Raw genomic sequence first — 16,715 nt, 5'->3', positions numbered from 1 at the left:
CGCTGTGTGGGCGGGCCTGTTTTTCAACGCCTCTAGCCAGCTGTGATCGTGTAGGGGCGGGGTCTGCGTTCAGAGGACGCGCTGTGATTGGTCAACGTCTCTCCTGGTTACCAGTCCTCACTGAGCTCAACAACACCGATGCTCAGTGACAGTCTAGCAAACAGAAAGGCGATTTCAGCTGAGAAATGTCATGGACTGTAAGTTGACAGCTTTTATTATCCAACTTGTTTATTTCAGGGTGTTTATTAATCAATACCGGAGTGAATATTATGTTTTTTGACGTGCAGTTTAATGGCGGAGGGAGTTTGTGTGTGCTGCTAGCAGAGAGGCTAACGTTAGTTTTCAGCATGCATGTGTATAACATCTGTGTGATCAATCTGTACAGTGTGATGTCAGGGTGAAGTCGAAGGTTAGCAAATACAGTATTTGATTCTGGTTCAATAAAAGCTTTGAAATCTGGTGAAAACAAAAGCTTTACATTATCAAAGCATGATTATTAAACATTAATTATAGGTCTGTATAAACACTCATAGTCGAGTATACACAATCAGCAGAGGTAACTCACTGTATTTAAAGTCATAGTGTTGTTAATTAGTTACTCTTCCATCTGTTTAAGTTATGTAGTGTTAACTAGTGTGTCTTAACTCTAGTATGATTGAGATCTGTTCTGTCTGAGTTCTTTTAGCAGTTTCTGCCTTTCCATTTTATTTTCATGCAGGAACACTGAAAATAAACAATGTTCTGACCAACGATATTATAATAAACTAAAACCATTAAATAAATAAATGAATGTTAACATATTTATATAATTTTTAAAAATTTTACATTCGAAAAATTTATATATTTTTTTATTTCAGCTAGTTAAACTCTATACTAAAATTTATATATATATATATATATAAACTCAGTGATATATTGTATCTCAGTGATGCTAAAATAACACTTAATAACTGTTATTTCGGACTTATCTGTAATAAACATTTTTGTTTTCTGACAGCTCAATAGTTATTTTATGAATGTATATATTATATTATAGTGCCAGGCATTGATGGACAAATGTGTTTCAATTAATAATAATATTAATTTTTTGTCCTTACAGCTATAAAACAAGGTATTTGAAATGAGTTCTTGCAGCTTTCCTGCTCCAAATATATAATTCATGCTAAAAACTCAGGGTGATTCAGCACAAGTAGGTTTGGTCATGTTACCGCACCAGTACACTGATTTTACACAGATTTACATTGCTGAATTGTGATGTGAACACCTGACACACAAACACACAAGCTGCATATTGAAATAATGTTCTTTTCAATCAAAATCTCTTTGGTTTGTTGAATTAAATCTAATTTACACTTGGTTTCCTTCTCTTCCCTGTGTTTTCCCTTCTTCTCTTCTTTTTTCACTCTCCTCTCAAGTGTCCAGATGCTGTGATTGAAAAGCAGTGGCGATTCTGTAAGAGTCATCCTGACTATCACATCTGTCTTCTTTCTGTCTGTCTCTCTCATGTGTTTCCCCGCCGGTTGCAGCATGACCAGTGTCATTTAAATGACTCGTTCACTCAAGAATCATAGTTCATAAATTCATAATTGGAGTATGTAGTCATGGATATTGTAATATATTAATGTTTTGTTTAGCATATGGTTAGGGGTTTGCTTCGTCAAACTCTCCAAAAACTATTTTCTTAGTCTTTTTGTCAGTTTTTTTTAAAAACTTTTACATCAAGATACAACTACTTTAAGAGGAAAAATAGAAAATACTTTTTTTAAAAGATATTAAGTCTTGTTTTCTGAAAAATGTATCAATGTAGTTTATGCCGCATCAAAAACATCTGCCAATGAGGAAAAAAAAAAAAAAAGTTTTTTTTTTTGCATAAGATCTGAAGTTTTTTTCTGAAAAATATATCAAAAATGAAATGTATCTTGATTTAAGAATATTGAGATGTTTGTAATAGAAAACGAGACAAAAATCTTTAATTGGCAGTGAAATGAAAATAATGGTTAAATAAAACCAGGATGATTCCCATCCCATCCCTCTGTCTCTCTCTGTCCGTGCGTCTGGTGTTGATGATCATACGTTGAGATTGACTGAGAGCGTGTGTGTGTGTTGTGTGCAGGAGCTCAAGAGGAGCAGGGGAGGAAAGCTGTCCTCCGCTGAGGAGAAGCTGGATGAATATTTAATCGACCTTCAGCACAAAAACAGGTTTGATGACACACCCGGACACAAATGTACAAACACAGGTCAGATAACACAAAAATAGGTTAACTGTGTGAGCTCAGGTTGAGTGATATGGCTTCAGTTACGAGCGCAGACGCCGCTCAGCCATGTGACGTTCTACATGATTGGACGCGCTAATGAGCTGCTCTGATTGGCTGAAAACCTGCTAGAGTGAAATTCCAACTGACCATGGAAATTTGTAACGTTAAATGACGTGTAGTGTTAAACTCAGCTGCTAGTAAATATCAAACTGCCAGTGAAACGAGATCTTCAGAAAACACAATCCTCTGTTGGTACACATTCAAATCTCAGCTTGTTTAATCTGCACGTTAAAATTTATATTTAATTTAAGACTAATACTATTAGATTCATTACTATATTAAACCTACTAAAAACATACGGCAGGGTTCAACAATAAGTTTGTCTAGTTTCTCCAGTTATTCAGATTTCTACTTATCTGCGGACATTTGCACTTGTTCCAACACCAACAAATGATACATTTTATCTCTAAGTTTTTAATTAAAATGATTTAATTAATATTCTCTCTGATTTTTCTCTCTCAAATGTTAAGGGTTTTTTTTATCTAGAAAATGTGTAACAATAGCTGTGAATTATACGGTTGTAATAATTATACAGAAAATGCCAATAAAATCATTAAATCTTTTGCTGCAAAAAAATGGTCAGTAAGATATTTTTAAGAAAATTGATGGTTTAATTCAATAAGGATGTACAAAAATGGCAATAAAGGCATTTATAATTTTACAAAAGATTTCTATTTCAAGTAAATGCTCTTATTTAAACTTTCTACTCACCAAAGAAACCTGAAAAAATAAATGTATCACAGTTTCCTCAAAAATATGAAGCAGCACAACTGTTTTCAACATTAATAATAATAATAAGAAATATTCTTGAGCATCAGATCCTCATATCAGAGTGATTTCTGAAGACTGGAGTAATGATGCTGAAAATACAGCTTTAATCACAGGAATAAATTACATTTTCCTAGATATTCCAATAGAAAACAGTTGTAGTAATATTTCACAGTTTTACTGTTAATTGTACAGTATTTTGATCAAATAAATGCAGCCTTAGTTCGTGAACACAAGAAACTCATTTTTGTATCAAAAACTAAGAAAATTGTATCAAAATTTACAAAACGCACAGTCATGTCACGGGAAAACAAATGTTTAAGTTTGTGAGACATAATCACACGCGTGTCATCATAAATGTACGATTCATTGCTGATCCAATAGGGACAGTGTGGGTTAAATGTAGTGTGAATTACATGAACAGCATGAAGAGTTCAGAAAGAATAATTTGTCACCTGACTAGTTAGAAACAGTGTCATGTGTGATGTTCTCCGTCAGGGCGTTGAGAAGACTGCAGAGGAAAGATCCCCGTCAGGAGGAGTTGGAGATTTTAGAGCAGGGCTTCAATCTGTACATCAACGGCGCTCACATCAACACACACCACAGATCCAGCAGGAGAAGCACACAGCCTTTAGACGCGGCCCATCCACCGACACACAGGAACACACGCACTGCAGGTAAACCACACACTGAAGCATGAGCGGAGGCGTCATGTGACCTACCCAATGACATCCAGTGTGTGTGTTCACACAGATTCCTCCAGAGCGAGTGCGGAGGAGTTTGAACCAGATCGACAGGCACAGAGGAGCCACACGGCACCTGAGAAAACACACAGACGCCGATGGGTGCAGGTAATGCCCTGACCAGTGCGGTTCACTACATCTCTGATTTAAACAAACCCCGAACACTCATCCCACCCGAGATGTGCTTTTCCCTTCTCCTTCCTGAACTGTGTGCACGTTACTATAGGAATCTGTGTACATCTGCACTGAGAGAGGAAGTAAAGAGAAGATTTCAGCGGAGCCCAGATACTCCGATGACTTTGAGCCGGACGACACCGTGGATATGGAGGTGAGAATATGTGTGTGTCTATGAATATGACATTTTTCATAGGGCTTTGTTTGTCTCATAGTTTGTGTTTACATAATATATGTGTGTGTGGTATGTAAAACTGTTTTGTATATATATAAATACACACTCATGCATGTATATATGAAGAGTTCAGATGCAAAAGCCTCTAAGTGCCATTTGAAATTTTCTTCAAAAATGATCATTTTTATCAAGCTTGTATATTTAAGTTCAGTAATTTCACTTAAATGACAATGATAATTACCTATTAATTGTTATTTAAGTGAAATTACTGAACTTAAATATACAAGTTTGATAAAAATCATCATTAAAGAAGAAAATTTCAAATGGCATTTAGAGGCTTTTGCATCTGAACTCTTCATATATTTAAGAAATATTTGCATGTGTATATATATATTTATACAGAATTAATATGATGTATAAATATTTGATATATTGACAACATATTTTTCCTAAATATATACATGCATGTGTGTGTATTTATATATTCAAAATAGTTATGCACACTACAAACACATATATTATTTAAACACAAACTTTTATTTTGTCATTGCACAGCCCTAGTTGCTTCCATAATTAACACAACTTCTAAGCTCCACTTGACCGCTGCGAGTCATAAAACAACTATATTTCAATATTTTGAGGTGAATTAATGTAGTCAACTATTTTGCTGTCATTATTGATGTGAATAATTTTTTAGTAATGTCATAGTGTCCGGCCATGGAAAATTGACATCTTTACCCGTCATTAAAATATGATTACAAATTTGTTAAACGTTATATATATTTATATTTAATAGTGCTGGGCAACGATTAATCACATCCAAAATAAAAGTTTGTGTTTACATAAAATATGTGCATGTATATATTCAATTGTATGTATATTTATACTATATATAAATATTAACATTTTATATTTAAATAACTAATTTTTCTTAAATACATACATGCATGTGTGTGTATTTATATATACAAAATAATTATATGCAGTGCACACACATATATTATACACAATCTTTTATTATGGATGCGATTAATCGTTGCCCAGCACTAATATTTAATGGTTTCATTGAAATTGTTGGGTAATTAAAAACAAATATCCCCTTTTTCACCCCTTTTGGCTGCTGCTGTATGTAGTAATTCTGTCACACATCTGCATTAATATAGTAATTTCGCATTTGTAATCAACAAATAATGAGCATTTAAACTAGCGGAGTGCATTGACACAACGTGCCCTGGTACATGTGGGCAAAAGTGGTGTGTTATCCCAGTATTACACGCATAAAGAAAACTAGCGTACATTGTCTGTTATACATACAGCACAGTTCTTTTCTGAACATTTTTCCATTTGTAAAAGCATTGGTTGTTGTATTCACCGTGTGTTTCTCTCTCAGTCTGCTCATGAAAGCAGTAAAGCGTCTCATTCCCTCGCTCAGAGGTCGCGCAGTGAGCCGGAGCCGGTCCACAGAGTGCTTCTGAATCCTGACCAGGTCAAGGTCAGGAGCAAATGTCACACACTCAGCCTTTGAAGATGTTTTCGTCATTGATCTAGTTTGTTTGTCTGCCTACAGTGCTTGACTAGCGTCAGTGTGTTTCAGGCCCTGCGTCGCAGTCTGGAGGAGAGGGTCCGGCGCAGCACTCGAGACTCAGCCGGAGAGGAGTCGGAGGAGGACTGTATTGAAGAACAGATCGAGAGAGAGGAGAGCAGCGAAAGCCTTTCTGACCTCACACTTCCTGTCCAACACACAAGCCAGCCAATCAACAAGCAGCTCGGACATGGTGACCTCATCATGCTGGAATTTGGCCCCTCCTCACAAGGTGATGATTTCTGGCAGGAGTGTTATTTTTATTAAACATTCCAATAGTGTTATTACAACAGTGATATTTCTTGTTTTGTTTGATAATTTAAATTTAAAACGATTATTATTGTTTAATTGTATTGATAGATAAACACAACATTTTGAAACAAAATGAAGTTTTCAATGAATTTTTGTGTGCAGGCGAACGAAAGATCGTACACTCTCTTTCCGCTAAAAGAAAGGACAACGTGGAGTCGTACATCCCTACCAAACCAGTGACCGTGAGGAGACCGACCGAGAGAGTGTGTGAAAGTACACAGGCGATGTCACGTAAGCGCCACTCACACTTACTCATCAGTGTATGCTTGCAAACATTAACAAATTAAAGTCAAATGTGGATATAAGGTGTGGGCCGCTTGGCAGCAAACAGATGTCCGAGAGATTTAGATTTAATACAATTCATTCAGTGACACTAATTATTAATAAAAATAGTTTTATTTATTATTATTTAAATTGAATATTTTAACAAATATTTATGTGTGTTTAGGGTTTATTAAAGAAGGGACATTAAGACAGCCATACATTTAGTTTTACAAAATAATAATAATTATTTTTATTTGTCGTAAATATTGAAATATTTTTTTTTTTACTTTTTTACCCTAACCCTACAGTTAAATATTTCAAAAGTAATATTTCTTTGTTTTGATTAATTTTTTATATTATATTATATTATTTTTTTCTTAAATATACATGCATGTGTGTGTATTTATATATTAAAAATAGTTATACACATTACAGACACATTTTATTTATAAACACAAACTTTTATTTTGGATGCGATTAGTCGCGATTAATCATTGCATAGCCCTAGTTGCTTCCATAATTAACACAACTATTAACACATTAACACAATTATTATTTTATTTGTCGTAAATATTGAAATATTTTTTTTTTACTTTTTTACCCTAACCCTACAGTTAAATATTTCAAAAGTAATATTTCTTTGTTTTGATGAATGTTTTATTTAGAATTTTTAATATTATATTATATTATATTATTTTTTCTTAAATATATATGCATGTATATTAATATATTATATTATATTATGTTATGTTATATTATAGTAATATTGATCTATATGATCACAACAACATTGCCAAATTGTGCAGCCTCATAAATCTGGAGATTTTTTGTTTTCTAATAAATTTTTCCCCCATATTGGTCATCTCTTCACTAAAGTATTGCAGCATTAGTTTAATAGCATGTTGATGCGTAACTATTGGAATCAATGCACAGAATCTGATTTGTTGTCCTGTAGGGTCGTGCAGTCGCGTCGAGCGCCCCCTGTCTGCGGCTCGTAAGGTGCAGGAGCAGAGAGATCCAGACGAGACGGCTGTCGGTGTGTTTCAGGCCCTGCAGAGAGAAAACACACCCCTGGAAACACACCGGCAGAGAGAACAGGAGAGGAGGACGACCCAACACACACCGGTACACTCACAGCACACAACTCTGCAATGGCTTCTTATATTCATATGTTAATGATAGATAATATATCCTAGCTAAGATGACTGTCTGCATATTTTTAAGGCAGAGGAAGATGATGATGATGATGATCAATATCGGGTTAACAGAGCTATGCGGAGAATCGCTCTCATGGAACCCAGGTATACATTACAGCATACACACACAACAGACATCAGTATTGTGAAACTAGATTTTAGTTAGTTAAGTTACTTGAAGTAACAAAAAGCTGCTATTTGCTAATTTGAATCTATTTAGGGGGGCAATATCTGTTGGTGTAATTAAAAATACCCAGAGATATTTATCTGGCACCTCAATATGTGTGACTGACAGCATTTAATCTAAATCTAAATATACTACCGTTCAAAAGATTGAGTTGGTAAGATTTGTAATGTAAAAACAGTCATAAAGTTAAATATTATTACAGTTTAAAATAACTTTTTTCAATGTAATTATTTATTTATTTATTCCGTGATGGTAAAGCTGAATTTTCAGCATCATTACTCCAGTCTTCAGTGTCACATGATCCTCCAGAAACCTCTCAAATATGATTATTTGCTGTGCAAGAAACAAGTGCAGTGTATATTTGAAATATAAATCTTTTGTAACATTATAAATGTGTTTACTGACAGATTGGATTCATTTAAATCCTTACTGATTTCATTAAACAAAAAACCGTCTTACTCACCCCAATCATTTGAAAAGTAGTGTAATTTAACAATTAAAAAATGGCAATAAACCAGCAGCAGAATGCAACTAAATGGTTCTAATGGTTTGTTTTTGTTTTATTCTTTTACTTTGCATCCTCTATGTGTCTGTCAGGCAGCAGAAGTGTTTGTTAAAGGCTCTGGAGAGGATCGATGCTGACGATCAGTCTGACCTCACTGACGGCAGCAGCTTCACTCTTCCTGTGAGTTCATCTCATATCTCATTTAATCTGATCTGGACCATGGTCATTATTTTACCTGCTCTAACCAGCTTGACCAAGGTGGACCAACTGATAGCTAAAGATGTTCATATATAAATAGGTGTGTTGACGCAAAATCTTTAACGCATTAAAATTGTTTAACACAAATCCATTCCTAAAGCCCGTGCAACTGAGGTCATTAATGTAATTTACGTCACGCAGTTACATGATCTTAGAAGTCCAGGCTTATTACAGAGAGACTCGTGTCCAGTTTTCAGTGAATTATTCATTCCAGTGTGTGTTTCGCTTTAAAACACGAGCTCTGTCATATTCTGTGATTGTTTCTGAAGAGCACGAGCCCTCACGCATCAGACTGAACCGAACGTCAAAACACATGATACACAAACTACAATTATCGTCTGGATAAAGCGAACCGGCGTCGCGATAGCAAAGTTTAGATGGATGCGGATTGTAATCAAGGTTAAGACGAAGTGATGATGTCATACAGTAGCAAGCATTTGTTTTTGTATGTGTATGTGAGCAGAGTGTTTAAAATGTAAGCAAGCTGTTTGTTGTTGCACTGTACAGAGAATTCTGAAAAGTTTTGTTCTGTAATGTTATTTTTTTTCATTGGCGCTTTCGTGTGTATAAATTTAGGAATTATGGACTCCTTATATTATTTGTTTATTTGGTGTCCTTTTGGAGTCTCCAAGTGTCCTTTTTTAAGAATAATCCTTAAATCTGATGGTTTACTTTCCTGGATATAGCAAATGATGACTAAATAAATGTATTTAACCAGATATATGTTTAAATTCACGATAAGTATGCGATTAATTGTACAGTAGGGTGTGATTAATCACGATTTAATATTTGTTATCCTTTGACAGCCCTAATATAGAATAAAATAGAATAGACTTTAATTGTCATTGTACAGTAGAACCATACAACCAAATTTGCTTGTGTAAAAACAACACTCACTTTCATAAACACTCATAGAATAAAATAAAAAAATATATTAAAACTCATCCCATTGCATAAAATCTCTATCTAGAAAGTGCAACTGTGCGACTGGGGTATAGATCTGGATATGTAGATGGATATCGCCAAGCCCGATATTAATTAATTATATTAATTATATTATTAATTATATAAATAATTATATTTTTTTTAAAGAAATAATAGCATTTTTTAATAAAAAATGTTTTATTTTTTTGCTCAATTTTTTTATTTATTTATTTATTTTTTGTTTTGTTTTTTTGTGGTCCCTCCTGTTAAAAATACATGATCTGGATAAAGCAGCTATTGTTAGAAATTACATCCAAATTGTTTACTGCAAAAGCAACAATTTTTTTTTACTGAATGAACTCACAAGTAGCTTAAAAATGCCAATATAAAAACATGAAGCAAAAAAAAATTTTTTTTTTATAAAAATATGTTAATTATAATGAAAGCATTCACGAGTGTGTGGAAGAACGAATCTCCAGCGTTTACCGTTGAGTTTGAATCATACGTTCTTTATTTCCATGACAGCAGAAGGACGTCTCTCTGCAGGTGACGCCCACTCTTTATGTAACCATGGAGATCTTGTCAAACTGGGGTCACCCGGGTCAGGTCGGCCTCACAGAAGTTCAGTTCTTCTGTCCTCAAGGCCAAAAACTCTACGTGTCTCCACATGACCTGGACATTCGAAACACGGACCAGCCCGGGAATCTCTCTGCCCTCGTCAACGGGAAAACTAAAGTAAGCATGTGTGTACTTCACTACTGTCGCCCGCCAATTAATAATAATTGATGCATTCTAATTAGCATGTGGTCTGTATCTGTTTAGACCACAAAAGTGCGTCACATGTGGACGTGTGCGTTCCACCCGCCGGTCCAGCTGTATTTTATCATCAGGAATGTGGAACGATCCCCGGGGTTCAACATCTCTCGCATCAGAATTTGGAATTATAACCACAGCATTAATGTGAGTGACACACACCCAGAACAGGAAGATACAACTCTATAAGAGTGTTTATTAAAAGCACGATCAATTCAGTCTTTGTCATCGAGAACATTCTGTGCTGAGAAAACACCCGGTCCACACATCAGTGAGCAGCCGGTTTTGTTGTTCAAGGGTGTGTTCACACTCGGCACGTTTGGTTATAATAATAAACTCTGGTGAGATTGCTCTGTTAGTGCGGTTCATTTGAATAAGTGTGAATTCTGCCATCTGGACCCAGGTGTGCCACAAACAAGCACACGAAAAAGGTGGGTCACGGTTTGCTTCCAAACGGACCAAAGACGTGTAAACGAGCAAGAAACGGGACTTAATGTCACATGATGCAACCCTTAAAAGAACACAATGCTCAAGCAAGGCTGTTTTTTCTCGTAACAGTCGTGCTTCCTGTTTCTTCATAAGCTCCTCATGAGTTCTCAGCTAGTCAAAACATCATCATAGGCAGTAGACGAGTGCTGTGTGTGTGTGTGTGTGTGTATGTAGAACAGTTGGAGATTAGCTGTAGGGATTAGCTGAGTTTATCTCCCCCACACCAGCGCTCCGTCAGTCTGATCACTGCACTCGTCTACGGCACTGAAGCTTCAACGTCTCTTTACACGTTCACTGATGAACAGATCCAGAGAGATTCAACGGTACGGTGTGACTGGTGTCAGTGTGTGAGAGAATGTGTGTGTGTGTGTGTGTGTGAGACAGTCTAATTCTTGATGTAAAGATGCCCTTCTAGTCTGCTGTATCAACTATAGTTTACTGGTTTACTCTATCTATCTATCTATCTATCTATCTATCTATCTATCTATCTATCTATCTATCTATCTATCTATCTATCTATCTATCTATCTATCTATCTATCTGACTATCTATCTATCTATCTATCTATCTATCTATCTATCTATCTATCTATCTATCTATCTATCTATCTATCTATCTTTGTATCTATCTATCTTTGTATCTATCTACCTACCTACCTACCTACCTACCTATCTATTTATCTATCTGTCTGTCTGTCTATCTATCTATCTGTCTATCCATCTACCTATCTATTTATCTATCTATCTATCTATCTATCTATCTATCTATCTATCTATCTATCTATCCGTCTATCTGTCTGTCTGTCTATCTGTCTTTATCTATCTATCTATCTATCTAACTATCTAACCAACTATCTATCTATCTATCCGTCTATCCGTCTGTCTATCTGTCTTTATCTATCTATCTATCTATCTATCTATCTATCTATCTATCTATCTATCTATCTATCTATCTATCTATCTATCTATCTATCTATCTATCTATCTATCTATCTATATATATATATATATATATATATATATATATACTGTATATATATAGTACTGTAAATTGTACTAATCAAAGTAATAATAAAGGAACGTAATATAACCAACCAATATATTTAGTTTGATTTAATTTCTGTTGAAATTGCAATTTCCATAAAAATTCAGAATACAATTTCTTATTTTAAAAAACATTTATTTTCATAGTACATAGTAATAGTACATTGTTATATTTGAATTTAATTACATCTTCCAAGATTGATTAAGTTGTTCACGTTTTACGACTTAAAACAGATTTCACGCTGCCCTAAGTTAAAAGGTAGCTTTTCTGTGGAGTTATATTTACATTCATTACTGAGGTCTAACAAACATGTTCTTCCCCAGTAATGGTGTGAATATTGTAATAATTATAGATAAATTATATGCACATTGGTAACACTCACATCTAGTGATCCATTTGAATATGCATGTGTTTGTTCTGACAGGATCTGGACGTGGGCGCTCGGCATGTTCGCTTGTATGTGAACAGCACTCTGGTCTTCGAGGGTCAGCTGGAGAAGGGTTGTGGTAACCAAGTCTTCGACTACAACAACTCCATTGAACTCCAGGAACCACATCTCCCAGAGTGCACCACTCCAAGCCCTGTCTCTTCAGGACACAGTCTGCAAGACTGCAGCCCACATGACCATGAGCCTCAGGAGTCGAATACTGACATTCCAGTTGTAGAAACAAACCAGGACAAATCAGAAAGTGACACTAACCTGGTTAACCCTGGCAGCTGTGTGGCGGCAATGCAAAGAGACTCTCCCCCTTTGGATCTCTCTTTACCCTCTGAACGCAAGGATGTGGAGGCGATGGAGACGGTGACCACGCAACCATCCTCCAGTCGGATCCCACTTTGGCTCCGGCCTGTGAATCAGAGCGCACCGGATGAAGCCAAAGCGTCTCGACCTCAGTGGCTCCAACAGCAGAACACATCCAAACACTCAGTGCTCCCTGAAATCTCATGCAACCCCGTACGTGCCTGCAAAGAGGCGTCCAGCCACAAGGGGGCGCAGAGGAGAGCGTCCCGTAAACTCAGTTCTGATTCCTTGGAGTTGGACCCCGATTTGGGGCTGAGTTATAAGCTTGAGGCCAAACATGAGAGAGACCCGAGCATGCAGACAGAACAAGAATCGCACCTAGAGCAACAGTTGAGCGATCGGTTGGACCAGGATTTGGACCTGTGGGATGAGCGCTTTGAGAGGACGGAGCGACCCGTCAGTGGCAGGAGAGGTTCAGCACGATCTCTACACAAAACACAACCCAACCGCAGCAGCGACTTCACCGCAACAGGTGCATTTCTTAAAGTACACCACAGCTACATCTGTATGTGCATACTAGCTGTCTAGAGTAGTATGCATGATTAAGGTTAGTGCTGCGCAAAACGATTTAATGATAGCTATTCTGTGACGTTTACATTAATTATTGAGCTCTAACAAGCATGTGGAATGCATTTACATCCCCAGTTATGGTGTGAAATTAACAATATTGACTAATAATCAACTAAAATGTTTTTATTTTGCCATTTTGCCCAGCCCAGGTTAGTTCTCTTTTGATTGTTTTGCTGTAGAATAATGTCAAGGAATGTGATTTTGAAGCTTTTTTCAATTGTTTGAACCTACATTTCAAAATCAACTTTAAATCTGTAAATGAAAATTGGACTATTTACTTGTTTTATAGTGCACTTTATCCCAAAGATGAAAATGTGTTTGTAAATCCCTCTCTTTATACATATATTTTTTGTTGAAGATAATGATTCACTTGGAACTATGTCAAAACTTAAAGTAACATTGCTTACTAGAAATGTGCAAATTGGGTTGCAGCCAATCATATTTCCCTGGTATTTATGCACCTTTTAAAGGCTAATGATCAGTGTTTCTGTACATTAAAGGGTTAGTTCACCCAAAAAGGAAAATTAAGTCATTACTTACTCACCCCCATGCTGTACCAACCCCCGTAAGACCTTCGTTCGTCTTCGGAACACAAATGAAGATATTTTTGATTATATTTGAGAGCTGTATAACTACCACATAGGCTCCTAAGGGAATGACACTTGACGGCCCATAAAGTCAATGAAGAAAATGTTTAAATATTCCATGTGCCTACAGTGGCTCAACTATAAGTTTATCAAGCGACGAGAATACTTTTTGTGCGAAAAAACAAACAAAAATAGATTTCCATCACGCTTGCGCAAGAATTGCGATCTCCTTCAACTACTTCAGTTCAATTCTCGCGCATGCGTCGTGGAAATCGTATTGAAGTCTCGTTTCAGGCCAACAAGGAAGAAAAGGAATAGTCGAATATAGTCGTTATTTTTGTTTGTTTTTTCGCACAAAAAGTATTCTCGTCGCTTGATAAACTTATAGTTGAGCCACTGTAGTCACATGGGATATTTAAACATTTTCTTCATTGACTTTCTGGGCCGTCAGTGAGACCGCTCTCAAATTTAATCAAAAATATCTTCATTTGTGTTCTGAAGACGAACGAAGGTCTTACGGGGTTGGTACAGCATGGGGGTGAGTAATTAATGACTTAATTTTCATTTTTGGGTGAACTAACCCTTTAATGGCTATTTTATTTATTTGTTTGTTCTTGTTGCCGTAGAGGAAAGCAGCCCATCATCCGGCCAAAACAGAAGACTCAAGCCTCATTGGTGTGAACCGGATGACCCGTTAATGGAATCATGGGACTCGTTAACAAAATTTAACCAGTGTCAGCGAGGGCGAATCTCCAACATGGGACTGGAGGGCGATATATTTGATGAGTTTGTTCAGCGTCAGTCCCGCACGACACCCGCCTCCACCCGACGCCCCTCCGCCTCAGCGCTGCCTGGTTTTGACGACCCTGAAGATGACCCTCGCGACCCTGATGAGGACTTCGAGATCCCGGTGCTCCCGCAAGGCCGCCACCTCGTCATCAACATCATGTCCACGTGGGGCGACCGTCACTACGTCGGCCTCAACGGTATCGAGATCTTTTCCTCCACCGGTGAGCCGGTCAAACCAGTCCACATCACTGCCGACCCGCCTGACATCAACATCCTGCCGGCCTACGGGAAAGACCCACGGGTCGTCACCAACCTGATAGACGGCGTACACCTGACGCAGGACGACATGCACCTCTGGCTGGCTCCGTTCACCCCGGGCCGCAGGCACGTGATCTCCGTGGATCTGGGTGTTAGATGCTGCCTCGCGATGATCCGTGTTTGGAATTACAACAAGTCCAGGATACACTCGTTCAGAGGAGCAAGGGAAATGGAAATGAGTCTTGATGGACGTTGCATCTTCCAAGGGGAGATCGCCAAAGCTTCTGGAACGCTCTCAGGAGGTATGGACAGAAAGATCGTCGAAAGCAAAATGCTTGCTAATTAATTGCATTCCTGTAGCAGCTCAAACAATACTTGGCACTAGGAACACCAAGGCCGTGGGTTTGATTTTATGTACTGGTAAAATGAATACCTTGAATGCAGTGTAAATCGCTTTAGATGAAAGCATAAATGTTAGCTGTGTAACAACATATCATTTCACAATACAAAAATGCAACTATGTATGGTGGATGGTTCACCCAATATTTATATTTAGCATCAAATATGGTAAACCCAGGAGGTCAGGCATTTGATCTTCCATGTTTACTGTGGTGAAAATCAAGTTTTTAGTCTTGTTAATACAGGGGTTGGACAATGAAACTGAAACACTGGCCAATGTTGGAGGTTTCACATCTATATGCCTGGCGGCCAATCTTCAGAGTGAAGCACGGGTGGATCAGTGATGGTTTGAGCTCCAATATCATGACAATCCTGATTGTATTTGATGGACACGACACTGCCGAGGACTACCAAACCCTTCTGGAGGATCACGAGCACCTGATGCCCAAATCGTGTATCAGCATGATCTTGCACCAACACACACAGCAAGACTTGTGACAGAAGGGTTTGATGAAGATGAAAGTGACGTTGAACATGCACAGTCACCAGATCTAAATATTATTGAGTCTACCAGCATCATATAGTGACCTGGACACTGTTCTGGAAGAGGAACGGCTCATAATCCCTCTGGTCACTGTGAAGGACTTCTATCTGTCATTCCCAAGATGAATTGGTGCTGTATTTGGATGCAAAATGAGGCCCTCACCATACTAACATATTATTGTGTTGTAAAACCAGGTGTTTCAGTTTCATTGTCCAACCCCTGTATGTCTATGTGGTGTTTTTAATACACACTTCTGCCAATTCATCTGTCAACACATTAGCTCAGTATTTCCTGCAGTGAACCAGACGCGGTTTGAATCTGTCCGGCCTCTCCGTCACAAACATGGATCCAATCCTGGCGCTTTTCCTTTCATTGCTTTTTAGGGATGCTGATTTTTAGAAGGCAGATTTCTGACTCTGAGATGGCAAACGAAACGGGAACATGGTTTGTTAGCTGTTTGATAACATAGTCATTCAAGCCAAAGTCTAATTATATCAATTACCGTTATGTGTCCGACATTGTAGAGAGCGTAACATAAAACATAAAACACATTACTATTCTGATACCTCGACCTGTGGACGAGCCTGTATAATTTACTCTTCCTCTTCTTCTGAATCAATTTCTGGAATGTGGCTGAAGTAAAGCAATATATCCACTTGTCATTGTGTAGCGTTTACTGCAGTTGACCAAGTGGATCAGGTAGTACGAGCTGGTGTGAGTGGAGGCGGGGACTCATTTGCATATTAATGTTCTAAATTAATCAAGGGTGTAGAGTTCCATTTAAGCTATTTTAAGGCATGAAGAAATTATTTTCCCAAAAAAAAAACATTTAAATGTGTAATTTTGATGATCATAGATGAGGTTTAAAGGGATACTCCACTTTTTTTGGAAATAGGCTCATTTTACCACTCCCCCAGAGTGAAACAGTTGAGTTTTACCGTTTTCAAATCCATTCAGCCGATTTTCTGATATTTAGAAGAATATCTGTAACCAGACAGTTTCTGGTCTCATTGACTT

At 37.3% G+C, this 16,715-nt stretch overlaps 1 protein-coding gene across 3 annotated transcripts in view; it reads left to right on the top strand.

Moving 5' to 3' along the window:
* Positions 1 to 72: 72 nt before the first annotated feature.
* katnip (katanin interacting protein) overlaps positions 73 to 16,715 on the top strand; it is a 27,649-nt gene continuing 11,006 nt past the window's right edge. Inside the window, exons 1-15 of one of the 3 annotated variants that reach the window (XM_039684497.2) lie at positions 73 to 197; positions 2,114 to 2,199; positions 3,582 to 3,760; positions 3,837 to 3,934; positions 4,053 to 4,154; positions 5,608 to 5,667; positions 5,770 to 5,989; positions 6,172 to 6,300; positions 7,289 to 7,458; positions 7,558 to 7,634; positions 8,314 to 8,401; positions 9,929 to 10,138; positions 10,226 to 10,363; positions 12,174 to 13,023; positions 14,335 to 15,057. In XM_039684497.2, the coding sequence (XP_039540431.2) occupies positions 186 to 197; positions 2,114 to 2,199; positions 3,582 to 3,760; positions 3,837 to 3,934; positions 4,053 to 4,154; positions 5,608 to 5,667; positions 5,770 to 5,989; positions 6,172 to 6,300; positions 7,289 to 7,458; positions 7,558 to 7,634; positions 8,314 to 8,401; positions 9,929 to 10,138; positions 10,226 to 10,363; positions 12,174 to 13,023; positions 14,335 to 15,057 (3,142 nt within the window). In that variant the 5' untranslated portion in view covers positions 73 to 185. Of the gene's footprint in view, positions 198 to 2,113; positions 2,200 to 3,581; positions 3,761 to 3,836; positions 3,935 to 4,052; positions 4,155 to 5,565; positions 5,668 to 5,769; positions 5,990 to 6,171; positions 6,301 to 7,288; positions 7,459 to 7,557; positions 7,635 to 8,313; positions 8,402 to 9,928; positions 10,139 to 10,225; positions 10,364 to 12,173; positions 13,024 to 14,334; positions 15,058 to 16,715 lie in introns of all 3 variants that reach the window. The other 2 variants (XM_039684496.2, XM_039684495.2) reach the window with 2 other exon arrangements.

The sequence above is a fragment of the Pimephales promelas genome, chromosome 22 (assembly GCF_988280905.1).
Source record: "Pimephales promelas chromosome 22, fPimPro1.hap1.1, whole genome shotgun sequence".
NCBI lineage: Eukaryota > Metazoa > Chordata > Actinopteri > Cypriniformes > Leuciscidae > Pimephales > Pimephales promelas.
Note: the sequence above shows the minus strand (reverse complement) of the source record. Positions and strands in the feature narration are given on the sequence as shown.